Genomic DNA, 12445 nt, shown 5'->3' with positions numbered 1-12445 from the left:
TATATATATATATAAGTCCACTTACTTCAAGAGTAAGTTAAAAAACTTAACGTACTCCACATCTTAATCAATCATTCTAGTTCTAGGATAATCTAATGCTTGGAATTTACTCATTAATTTAAATCATTAGATTGTCCTAAAATGAATTATTAAGACGTGGAATAATTCTTTTTAACATACTCTTTGAATAAGTGGATTCATTAATGTGTAATTTAATCAGTGAATCACTAGTTAAACTGCTACATCAATATACTAATATTCCTGACCAATATAATATTAATAACACTTCTAGAGATTACTTAAGCTTACCTCCATTAAGAAAGATTTTCTATACATATAACCCAGAGCAAACACTTAATATAATGCTAAAAACTATGAGCATATCTTTAATCATAAATACTTAAATACTAAATTTTAAATATAAGATTTATCATAAATATCTTTTACCTCCACTTAATATATGATTTTTCAATCAATTATAAGAAATGATACACAGAATCATAAAAAGTGATATACTTTTTACTATACTAAATATGTTCCCCGAAAAGTTAGAATCTATTGTTGGTAAATAAAATTTTACATTTTTCATTAAAGTAATTGTATCTATTTGTCTTGTACCTTTGGTTTTATGTAAGTAGACAATTGATGAGACTTTTTTAAGAAATAGCACATAGTTACTTTTTCTCAAAGTGCGGTTGAGTATCCAGATTAATTTTTTCCATCCATAAGACTCGAACCCAAGTTCTTGCTTAAGGGGAATCAAATATGTACCGCTTGAACCAACGTCCATTCGTGTATCCAGATTAATTTGATCTATAATGTTTCAAACTAAAACTATGAGGCATGCTTGTCAAAATGAGAAAGGAAACTGCACAAGAGCTAGTAAAATCAACTCTACGAATAAAACAACACCATTGTATCCTCCCATAATCAAAGTCATCATAAATGTTTCCTCTAATTTTATTTGTTTAGATTAGTCTCTAATATTTCCTCGGTCAAAATCACTTATAAAGTTAACCAAAATCTTCCCTTAGTTACTCACAACTAACTTAGTTCACACATAGGAAAATCATATATTTTTACACTCCATTGTCCACATGTACATATTTTATCTCACATATTATGTAAGTTTATGTGCCACTTGTTTTTATTCATAAAAAATACTTAATTATTAAAATTTTAACTTCAATTTTTTTTCAACCAATTGAAACAAGTGACACAAATCATGAGATAGAAGATATACTTCTTTTGTCCACTTGTATGCCTTCAAGAAAAAAAACTCTTCTCTTTTTGTTCTTTACAATACCCATTGAATTAGGCCCATACACAAAACGCATCCCAAAACAAAAAAGCAAAAGAGGAAGAATATTGTTTTTTTTTAAATCGGATTTGGCTTTCTTCACACATCATCTCCGGCAGCGGGTTAGGTTTTTAGCTCCGTCGTCGCCGTCGACAGAAACATGTCTGAAACCGTCAATGCGGGTGGTGATGAAGTCCCTAAGAACGTGACCATCTACATCAACAACCTTAATGAAAAGATTAAGATTGAGAGTACACCTTATTAAGCATTCTATTTTTTTAATTATTTCAGTATTAATAAACATATATCAATCATAATTTTATATTTATTCTTTATCCTTTTGGGTTGTTGTGAACGATGCCGCCGAGTTTGACGCAACTGTAAGGTTGCTGCTCAGCGAGACCATGAGGTCACAAGTTCAAATTATGGGAACAGTCTTTCCGCTTGTAGATAAGACTGATAACTGATTACATCTATGGGTGGCTCGTGTACTGAGCCGAGCCGACCTTTTTTGTGACTGATGCTATATATAGTCGGTATGAAAAAAAGGGACAAGTTATGCTATGCAATTGACAACTAGGGTAAAATATTTTGTGGAATCTGTATGATATGATTGTTGTGATTGGATGCAGAGTTGAAGAAATCTTTGGTGGCTGTTTTCTCTCAGTTTGGGAAGATTCTAGAAGTTTTAGCTTTCAAGACTCTCAAGCATAAAGGTCAAGCTTGGGTGGTGTTTGAGAATGTGTCTTCTGCTTCTGATGCCATTAGGCAATTGCAAGGTTTCCCTTTCTATGATAAGCCCATGGTATGATCCTTTATACATTTCCCACTTCCAATTTTAGATTTCAACTCCAAATATGTTGTGTGCTTTGTAATTTGTTAATTCACGGAAAATTTTACTGTACAACTATAAGACCTGTGATGCGTATGACTGAATGTTGGGTGGCACGAACAAGTGAATAAGCTTAACCTAGCATAGAAAAGATGTTAGAATCTCATGTTAGGTTGTTGAGAAGACTTGTAGTAGCCTTAGGGTGGCCATATAGTTAAAGGTAAAGGGAGACCGAGAAAATCTATAGGCAAAGCTATTGAGAAGAATTTAGGATTTAAGTGGTTTTTCTATAGATGTGATTTATTCATGAAGTCGATCCCATCTAACGGGGAAAGGGTTGGATGTTGTTCAAGACTTGAAGGTGTTTATATATAGTCTTGATTAAATTGGAATTATGTGGTTTTGTTTTGGTTCTATTCTAAGAATCATGTTTATGCTTGGAATGTATAACAATCTTGTTGTAAGCTGGATTGGCTATTCTGGTTGGAAATAAATTTGTTTTGAAATTTAGCATAATATACATGTCATAGGATTAGAGGATAAATAAGAAAAGGAGCGTTGTAGAGTGATACTCATCTAGCAGCAACTCTTTTATTCTTAGTAGATATTAAATTGTTCATGGGTAATTGGAATGAAAAAAGTAGAAGACAAGTGTCCAACATGTCATATGTTGCATGACATTGCTCTTGCCTTGTTACAATTGGCCTTCATGTGTGCTAAAAATTAGTGGAGTAAGTTCGCTTTATCAGCTAGGTTCTTAGTCCCCATATTCCTTCACTAAACATAATAGGGAGATCTATACTTGGCAGGGAAACTTGATTTTAGAAAGATTTAGTCTAGGACTTTATCGATAACTGATGCTTGTGAAATGTGAGAATATTTATTCTCAAGGGCAAGGATCCATTGACCAAAATGTGGGTTTGTGTTTAACTTGTGTTTAACTTAACTCATCAATGATTTATCATTTTAAGTAAATTAACTACACTATGCTTTACAGAGCCTCAAGGATAAATATCATCTTTTGTCGGTCCCAAAGGAATTTTTTTCATTATACTTCATACAATAAGTTGTAACACAATTTCATAGATCAAATTAGATTTTAGAGTAGAATGTCAATCTGGTCCTCTAAAGATATAATAGCCACCAAATTAGTCCTCAAAGAAAATGGCCACCAAATAAGTCACTGAAAGTTAAAATGACCACCACTAGTGTAAATTTCAGTTCTTAAAAGATTCACATGGCCAACAAATAACTTCCTAGAAGGACCAATGTGGTGGCTATTTTAAACTGTTGGGACTTATTTGGTGGTCATTTTCTTTGGAGGTCTAACTTTGCAGTCATTCTATCTTTGGAGGATCAAAGTGATTTTTTACTCTAGATGTTATATTAATGTAGCACAAAAAAGTGTTTTACATTTTCTATGATGTATGGTCTGACTGCATTATGTGGCATTAGGAAATTGACAAAATTATAATTTCTACCCGAGTGCTCTTAGACTAAGAAAATGGCTGTTTAGCTTTGTCTGCTAAAACTCTGGTTGCCCACTTTTCCTGTTTGTGCTTCACTTGAATTGGCCTAACCTGCCATATGACTTAGTGGTCTTATGGAGCATGGGCTAGAACCAGTATTTTATGTATCGTCCTCATTGTATTGGGTTACTGGACATTACTTATATCGGAACGGTATCTGTACACACTTCTCATGCTGAACATTAGTTTTTGGGTACATTCTCCTGATGGACATTTGCAAATCCCTAGCAGAAATATTTCCATAAAATTCCCTTTGACATGTCTAATTTGTCCCATATGAAAATACAATTCTTCGCTCTATTGCTTAGTCAAATAAAAATATGGAAATAATTTATCTTCAGAAATGAATTGTATTATATTCACACCTCTCATTTGTGTTTTGTTAATAAGGATACTCTTTTATTTTCTTTTTGGAAAAGGGAACAGATTGACTCTGACAATTTGCATATTCTTTTACTTCATCTCCTTACTTCCAGTTGATGATTCAGATATGCTATAGTTTCCTCTCAGTTTATGTCAGCGCAGTAGAACTTACAAGAGATTGAATTTGGCATTGCAATTTATGCAGAGAATACAGTATGCAAAGACTAAATCAGATGTAATAGCAAAGGCTGATGGTACTTTTGTTCCCAGGGAAAGACGTAAGAGGCATGATGACAAAGGTAAGACATTTCCACTTCTCTTTTCTCGTGTAAGGATATTATATGGTAAAACCTGACATGCGAGAACAAAAAAGAACTAAATAAAGCTCAGTTCCTCTTTAAAACTGAAGCCTAAAGCACGGAATGACCACAAATTCCAACAAGTACAAGGCCCAAAACATTTCATGGAATTGTCTCCCTTTTTGAAAATAAAAGATTCTTTTTTTTGGTTGGGCAGGAACTTTTAGGGTTCAAATTGATTTGTTGCTTTGTAAATGATACTTGAAAGAAGGAAAAGTTGTAATAAACATGATAGTAATGCCAACCTGCCTTTAGGAAACTAAGACAATTTAGTTATTGAATATCATAAAGTTGCAACATTTTTTTATATATAGATCAGCAGTGGGCATGCTTATTATTTATTTTTGAACATCTAGGATGAACTTTTTTGCTGGAAAGGGTGTATAACATGGACAATATAATTGTGCATATCTTGTTAAATGCATTGCATAATCATTAAACAATTGCTTCTATTTGGGGAGAAGCCTATACAGAACTGAAATCATTACATTTTGTTGCAGGGAAAAAACGGAAGGACCAGCATGATGCTAATTTAGCTGGAATGGGCATAAATCCAGCGTATGCTGGTGCATATGGTGCAACACCTGCTGTAAGTTTCTTGTTCTGTTTTAGTTTATTTTTTGACAAAAATCATGTTAAATTCATATTAATTTTGCTGGTAGTCTGTCTCATTTGTATTTACCAACTTCAGAATTATTTTATCGTGTGGGAAATTAGCTTTTGGACTTATGCTACGACATAGTAGGTACAAGTAGAGCACATCCCATAAGAAAATTTCTCTAACATGAAAGTTTACTTTCTGATCTATTGCGTTTTTGCCATGAAAAATATTGTAATTTTCTGATAAAAGCCTTCAGAAGAAAGATGTATTCTAGCAGAAGGTAAGAAAAGGAGAGATTCTTTTCAACACTAAAAATTCAAATGAGATGAAGCACTCTCTGTTTCAAAGCAAATGATTCAAATATACAGAAGCATGAACAATTTTTTGTTTAATATTCTTTCTGATCACCATGTTTACTTGGTTTCCACATATGCTACATACTGTTTCTTATAATGCAGCTATCCCAGATACCCTATCCTGGTGGTGCGAAATCTATGGTACCCGAGGCTCCTGCTCCTCCAAATAATATTCTCTTTATCCAGAATCTTCCCAATGAAACAACACCAATGATGCTGCAAATGCTCTTTCTTCAATATCCTGGTTTCAAGGAAGTTAGAATGGTGGAAACAAAGCCCGGAATTGCGTTTGTCGAGTATGGAGATGAGATGCAATCCACGGTCGCAATGCAAGCGCTACAAAGTTTCAAGATAACCCCACAGAACCCTATGTTGATAACTTATGCCAAGAAATAGATAGCAGTTTTCTTCAACATGAGTTGAGAAGACCATGAATCATACATATCCTGAACATAGAGTTGTTAGTCTATATAATGCAATGCTGTATCTTCTTAAATGGTGTTTACTCTGAACAGCTTTGGTGCTTGTATGATTGTAGTTAAGAGTAATAACTTTTGTGTTCTTATAAAAAATTGTATTTCATAAATCATTAACTAGTTCAAGCTTATCCATTATAAAGTTGCTTCACTGTTTAAAAGACCCTTTTGATATGTGAAATGGATAAAGAAGTAAAGAACCCAAAAATACTTTGTATGGGTAAGAGATGTATTTAATGAAGCGAGCGAATTTTTACTTTTTCCTATCCAAAGTTTGCACATTTTTTTGTTTTAAAGTTGGCATTTGTCAATTAATGACCTCCCAATATAAAGAAAGTAGTATACTTGTTAGTCCTAAATAATGTGTCATTCAATGTATTGTGATTGATTGAATTTTTTTTATTTAAGTCAAAAAAATTAATAAGTCATTTTCTAATTAATTTTGATAAATGATACATACTTTGGGAAGAGATTCACTTACTTCATATCTTAGCTATTAATTTTAGGGAAATATCATTACTATAAACTTAATATGCCAACAATTGAACTTTAGTCTTATTAGGTAAGTCAACTACATAGGTAAAACAACACTACATGTTTTATCATGAAATATGTTTATTGACAAAATATTGATTTTTAAATCTTTCTTAATTATTTCGGCTATGATTTTTTTAGATCCCTCCGTATGTAGAAATTTGACTAACCTCTATTTGATATACTCTCTATATTGAGGTTTTTTATCGACCTTTTCACATAGATTCAAATCACTTAAAGATAGATTCTACCTTTTTTTTATTACAAAAGTTAATCAACTTTTTTCCTAATGCATTCATTCTTAATCGTATATTGTCTAAGGTGTTCATTCATCAAAAGTAATATTTTAATCTCTACTACTAGAGGTGTCAAAATGGGCTACCCGGACGAATTTGGGCTAAATCAGGTCGGGCTAAATCAGGCAAGGCTAAAAAGTCCAGATACAATTTATGCATATCAAATTGTAGCCCAAACCCGCCCTAAGCGGGTTGCGGGTTGTGGCGGGCCAGCCCGCATAATATTAAAAAAATTATTTAAATTTTAACTCATTTAATCTATTTAATATATATATATATATATATATATATATATAATTTGATATTAATATATAACATTTTTAACACACTTCCTATGCCCAATACAGTCAAACTTATAAATCTAATGTCTTGTTTTTGAGTTAAGAAGTGAAGTCCATATATATAATTTTTAACATAACTCATTTATTAAGTATCTCATTTTTATTGGACTCTCACACTATAACACAATATAATTTGGATTTCACTATAATATATAAACTTTTAGACACTATAAAAAATATTACCCAAATATTACCCACTTTGTATGTTATTTATCAACACTTTTATTATAAATTATTATATTAAATTTGGTTGTGTGAAGTTCTTTATTGAAAAAAATTATGTTGTCTTTTAGTTTTGTTGAAAAAATTATTTTCTTTATTATATTTTTGTTGTAGAAGTTAAATCTAATTACGTACACAATTAACAAAGGAAAAGTGAAATCTATATGATTTAATGTCTTCTAATTTGATTTGTTACATTATTTTTTATTGGGATTAAAAAGATATTATGCAAGATATGAAAAATAATATAATGTTTAACTTTATAACATTATTATAATTTATAAATATTTATAGTATACACATTACTCTATTTTTTATTCAAAATTCATATAATGTTTAACTTTATAACATTATTGTAAAATAATTGTTAACTAAAGCTTATTATCAAGCCGATGGTTCTAAAAAAGATTAAAAAATAAGGAAAAACAGGTAGCCCAAGCCCGCCCGGACCGAGCCCAGTTTTCATATAGCCCGGCCGGGCTAGGCTAAAAAGCTCGGATGCAATAAAAAATGTCTTAAATGATACCCAAGCCCTATACATTTTTGGGCTTGGCAGGCCGACCCAACCGGGCTAGCCCGTTTAGACACCTATATCTACTGTATTAAGTTTAGAGAATAGAGTATCTTCTGATACAAGAAGATAAGTTACCTCTTCCGACAATTAAAATTATGACGTATGTTATATTTAATCATTTCTATAAAAATAATTCTAAAAACAAAAAAATAGTGCACATAACATAGTTAAATGAGATAACTTATCTTTATAGCATGATGAGAAAATACTTTATTCTCTTAACTTGGGCAAAATTCAAGTTAAGTAAGGCCCATCCCAAACCCAAATACCCGATTCAATGAAGGAAAAAAAACTACCTAGTCCAAATCCCTCATTTCAGACACAGTGAAAAGGAACCCTATCACACTCAATTGCAGCGAAGTAAGCAATCTTCACCACCTGAACTCATCGATAACAATACTGCATCTGTTACTGTACTCACTCCTCAATTTCACTCTCTTTTCAATTATCCTATTATCAATTCTTTCAAATATTTTTTGTTATGTTTCTGAAACTTGTTTTTTATGGAGTTAGCCTTATATTATGCATTGAATTTAATTTAACTTTGGTTTAATTGTAGGAAAGATCGCTACTTTTCATTTCCCATCATAATCTTCGTGCCCATTATAACAATTCCATGATCTATGTTTGTTTTATTTTTCTTTTGTTATGTTTCATGTGGTTTTTCAACATTCTGTGTCTAAGATTATTGCCTTTGAGTAATGGAGCTATATAGGGTTAGGCTCTCTCTCTCAAGAAGCCACATTTTTTGCTTGAAAGTAGTTTGCTTATCACTGCACTATAGCATTGTGATTGTTTTAATTTTCAGCATATAGCTCGTAGTTACCGGATCATGTTGTTTACCTGTAGCACGTACAGAATTTACCATAATGGGTACCAGATAGTGGGTTCACTTTATAGAAAGTTTTGTTAAAATAATGAAAAAAGTGACTAACTGCATACCCAAGTGAACTTTGGATCCGCACTGGACCGGTAGCATGTGTTTGGTAACAATGATGTAGTTAATTATGCGGCAGGTGGTAAAATGTCAGGCTTCTTTGCAAGAGTTCTCCTTGCTGGGAAAGAAAAGTTCTGAAAAGGGTCTGGTTTTGGCAGAGATTTGAGTTGAGGAAATTCTTTTGCATGTGATTTACGAAAACTCCTGATTTTCTAGACTGAAACCCCTCGATATAGCTTGGAATTTTTCTGTTTTCTGCTTTGCTTCTTGGCTTTCTTAAAGGGGTTTGTTAATATAGTGTTACTTGGGAAGGTTGCTGTGTACCAAGGAAAAGTATAATAGTTGAAATAATATTTCATTAGTTAACAAGTACACTCTATCTTGTTTTCTGATAGTAGACCCTTTTATAAGCATTATAAGTCTTGTTTAATATGTTAGCAATCTAATTTGTTCACAATCAAATAACACTCTATACACAAATGTCTTGTTTGTTTGTGAAAATTGATTTTTCTTCCTTTTTCTTTTTTTATACCTGTTTTCAAAAGGTTGTTAACTAGTGGTCGCCCTCATCTCCCAAGATATGAACTCGGTCACTCAGCATTTATGGAGCTTAGTCAGAAAGTCAGGTCATGCCGTTGAACCCTTCATCAGTGGGAATCCTCAACTACCCCAGCTTCAGCAATACAGAGGCATACGAGTGAAGGTGTTAAATGGGAACTTGGAACAGGCTCTGGCGTTGATGCAGCGTAAGATGCAATCCAGTGGGATCGAGAGGATGATAAAGCAGGAACAGAGATTCCATATCAAGAACTCTGAGAAACGTGTCTTAGCCCGAAAGAACTTAGAGCGGAGGCTTCGATCTGAGGACCTTGCTAGGAAACTTAAGGCCATTATGATAAAGAAAGTCAGGTAAGCAAGAACGATCAAAATGTCGAATTTTCTTACTTTTGAAGATAGCAAAATATGCACTTTGACCTTGCCTCACTTTTTTACATTAACGGTTTAAATACATTTTGTTAGTTAACTTAAATTCCCTGAAATATAGTGCAATGTTGTAAATGATTGTAAACAAAAATATTATGATTTATTCAACTGCAAATGATATCCTTCCCATAATTTTGTCACTATGCCTTAGTACATTGTAGGAAATTCTGACAGAAAATAGGATTAAGATAACAAATATATGCTCTTCTTGTAGTTTTATCCTCTCTATCTACGCTGCAATCTCTATGCAAAGCAATGTGATTTTTAGCTGAACTGAGAAGTATTTTTTGCCTGGAATTTCATCTAAAATTTTGACATAAATTGATCCGGAAGATAATTTTTGTTGTTGCTCTGTTCATTATTTATTTGGAAGTAAATGGGAAGGTAACCCTAGATAGTGTAAACATTAGATTCTTAGAAGACTTCGGTGAAAATTTTAAGCTGTTGTATGTTTGGATACAGTTATGAAAAGCATAATTGATTATGTTCAGAAGCAACTAATTCCTGCTTTTAAAAAAAGACTGAAAACTTTGTCAAAATCTTATCCAAACAGATGTAGTGTTCATGTCTCAGAATTTCCATTTCTAAATTAAAATGCATTTTCTTCTAAAATACAAGGTATAGAGATTTTACTATCATCCTTCAATGTTATTCTTGAGTTTGTTTTGTGCATTCGTTCTATTTGTATGTGTCGTTGTTTTCTTGTCTTCTACCTTTGTATTCTTCGTTTTTCATGAACCTTCGTATCAGAAGAATGTTAGCCTACCTGTAGTAGGGTACGGTATTTTATCCCTAAATGCATAACTAGTCTGTCCATTTTGTGATAACTTCATCCCCTTTTAATGTTTTTACTCCCTTGGTCTTTATTAATATGGTTGTATTTTGGTTCTATTTGTACTGATACATTCCATTGCAATATTTCAGGGGTCTTTGAGATTTTTGCACTCTTATTACTGAAGACATTATTGGTGTAAGTTACACATATTTTGAAGGCCCTTCAATTGGAACAATGTTTTAAGTTACATACATGGTCATGTGGACATTGAGAGCCATGATTTTGGGTATCATATGCATCTTTACAATCTAATTAACAAGAATAAAGTGGATATTTTATGACAAGGTATGTTAGTGATGATTTTATTCGGTCAAGTCCTTCATGGTGAATTTTATGTTGAGTTTCCTATCCTGTGATGGAAACAATTGTGATTTTGAGCAGAAATTGTATACATTAAAAAGTAATATTTGTTGGAATGTTCATAACAATTAACATTTCATGAGATTGAGCCTAATGTCACTTGCTATAAGACCTTACACTGAATATTCATAGAAAATATATTATAAGAGAAGCCTAAGAAAGGGTTGATTATGAACTTGACCTTTTTGGTTATAACAATGTTAGATTTTTGTTGTTGATGCAAACAAAGTTAGATATGGGTTTTCTTCCTCACATTATTATATATACATTGTCATAATCTCATCACCATTGTTTCTTCTCCATTTATCCTTCCATAAACTCCTAATTTCATTACTATCATGTTGTCTTCTTTGAGATCAGAATGATTGAAGGAACCTAATCCAAAAGCTAATCTAGCTATTGAACAAAGTCATGCTCTTAGATTTGAAATTTGGAACTTTTTCATGTGGCAAACCAGGTTTCACCCCCTTAATTAATACTTTATATAATTAATGACAGTTTGTTGAACATACAACCTTATAAGTTTTTAGCTATGTTATATATACCCTACAATTTAAATTTAAGTTTGTTGAACATACAACCTTGTAAAGGTTTTTTACACCGTCACTATATCTTCCACCATTAATTTTTAGTTATTAGTGACTTTTAAATAAAAGTATTGCAAATGAATGATGGATAATACATTGATGATGTTTAAATCTTTACATTGTCAGTGCATACATTTTACACTCTTTGTTAATATGTTAAAGTATTCATGCTTTTTCATCACTCTTATATTTATTGAGTGATAACTAGTACAATTATTGTGCTTCTGACTTATAACTTATAGTATCATGTTTCAGTTCAGGATCTCATGCTTCTAAGAAGGAAATAGTAACTAGAAAATATTTGTAGAGGAGAAAGGACTATGTTAGTGTCATTTTTAAATAAACTTTCCAAATTCAAACCTAAAAATTTGGAACTTTAAAACTTTTAAAATCTAAACTGTTATGATGAAGGACTATATTATTTCCAAATTAATTTTTTTTTTCTCTTAAATTCTTAGTTTCTGCCATTGTTGTCAACAATCCTTTACTAACCAACTGTCTCATGATACCCTTCATGGCTACATGAGAGGGTGATTGAGGTGATAGTTATCAATAATAAGAATGGTGATAATAGTGGTGATGGTAATGATAACAATGACAATTGAGATATGGCGGTTGAAAACTCACAATCACTCCAATAGGTGGTTATAGTCTAGTTCAAATTCATAACAAGAAATGTCTTAAATTAAAGTGAGACATGTCATTTAAGCCTTTTTTTATTTATATTTTGCCAGATTATTTATGAGCATCTTAAATAATCTTTGTCTAGATTGAACTAATAATATTTGAGACATAATATAGCTAGGCAATCGCAATCCTACAAGGCAAGTGAGATAAAACAACTCGAAATTTTCTCTAAACATTGGATAGAGAAGTTTTTTTTTCTAATGATAAAAATATTATTTTATTATATATAAAATGGTATAAGTGTTACACCATGTTGTTTTTTCTTTCAGCTA

At 31.9% G+C, this 12445-nt stretch overlaps 2 protein-coding genes across 5 annotated transcripts; both read left to right on the top strand.

Moving 5' to 3' along the window:
- Positions 1339-5939, top strand: LOC109353569 (U1 small nuclear ribonucleoprotein A-like). 2 transcript variants are annotated; one of them, XM_019595905.1, is made up of 5 exons: positions 1339-1551; positions 1933-2105; positions 4230-4323; positions 4884-4972; positions 5452-5939. In XM_019595905.1, the coding sequence occupies exons 1-5, from the start codon at positions 1461-1463 to the stop codon at positions 5734-5736; spliced, it is 732 nt and encodes a 243-aa protein (XP_019451450.1). In that variant the 5' UTR covers positions 1339-1460; the 3' UTR covers positions 5737-5939. The 2 variants fall into 2 exon arrangements, with proteins under 2 accessions (XP_019451450.1, XP_019451449.1); XM_019595904.1 differs by having other exon boundaries at positions 1340-1551; positions 5443-5939.
- On the top strand, positions 8042-10993 carry LOC109353433. Of its 3 annotated transcripts, none has more exons than XM_019595709.1 (3): positions 8042-8143; positions 9266-9629; positions 10629-10993. In XM_019595709.1, the coding sequence occupies exons 2-3, from the start codon at positions 9301-9303 to the stop codon at positions 10636-10638; spliced, it is 339 nt and encodes a 112-aa protein (XP_019451254.1). In that variant the 5' UTR covers positions 8042-8143; positions 9266-9300; the 3' UTR covers positions 10639-10993. The 3 variants fall into 3 exon arrangements, with proteins under 3 accessions (XP_019451254.1, XP_019451253.1, XP_019451256.1); XM_019595708.1 differs by having other exon boundaries at positions 8098-8196; XM_019595711.1 differs by lacking the exon at positions 8042-8143 and adding an exon at positions 8172-8190.

This window comes from Lupinus angustifolius, chromosome LG08, assembly GCF_001865875.1.
Source record: "Lupinus angustifolius cultivar Tanjil chromosome LG08, LupAngTanjil_v1.0, whole genome shotgun sequence".
Taxonomy (NCBI): domain Eukaryota; kingdom Viridiplantae; phylum Streptophyta; class Magnoliopsida; order Fabales; family Fabaceae; genus Lupinus; species Lupinus angustifolius.
Note: the sequence above shows the minus strand (reverse complement) of the source record. Positions and strands in the feature narration are given on the sequence as shown.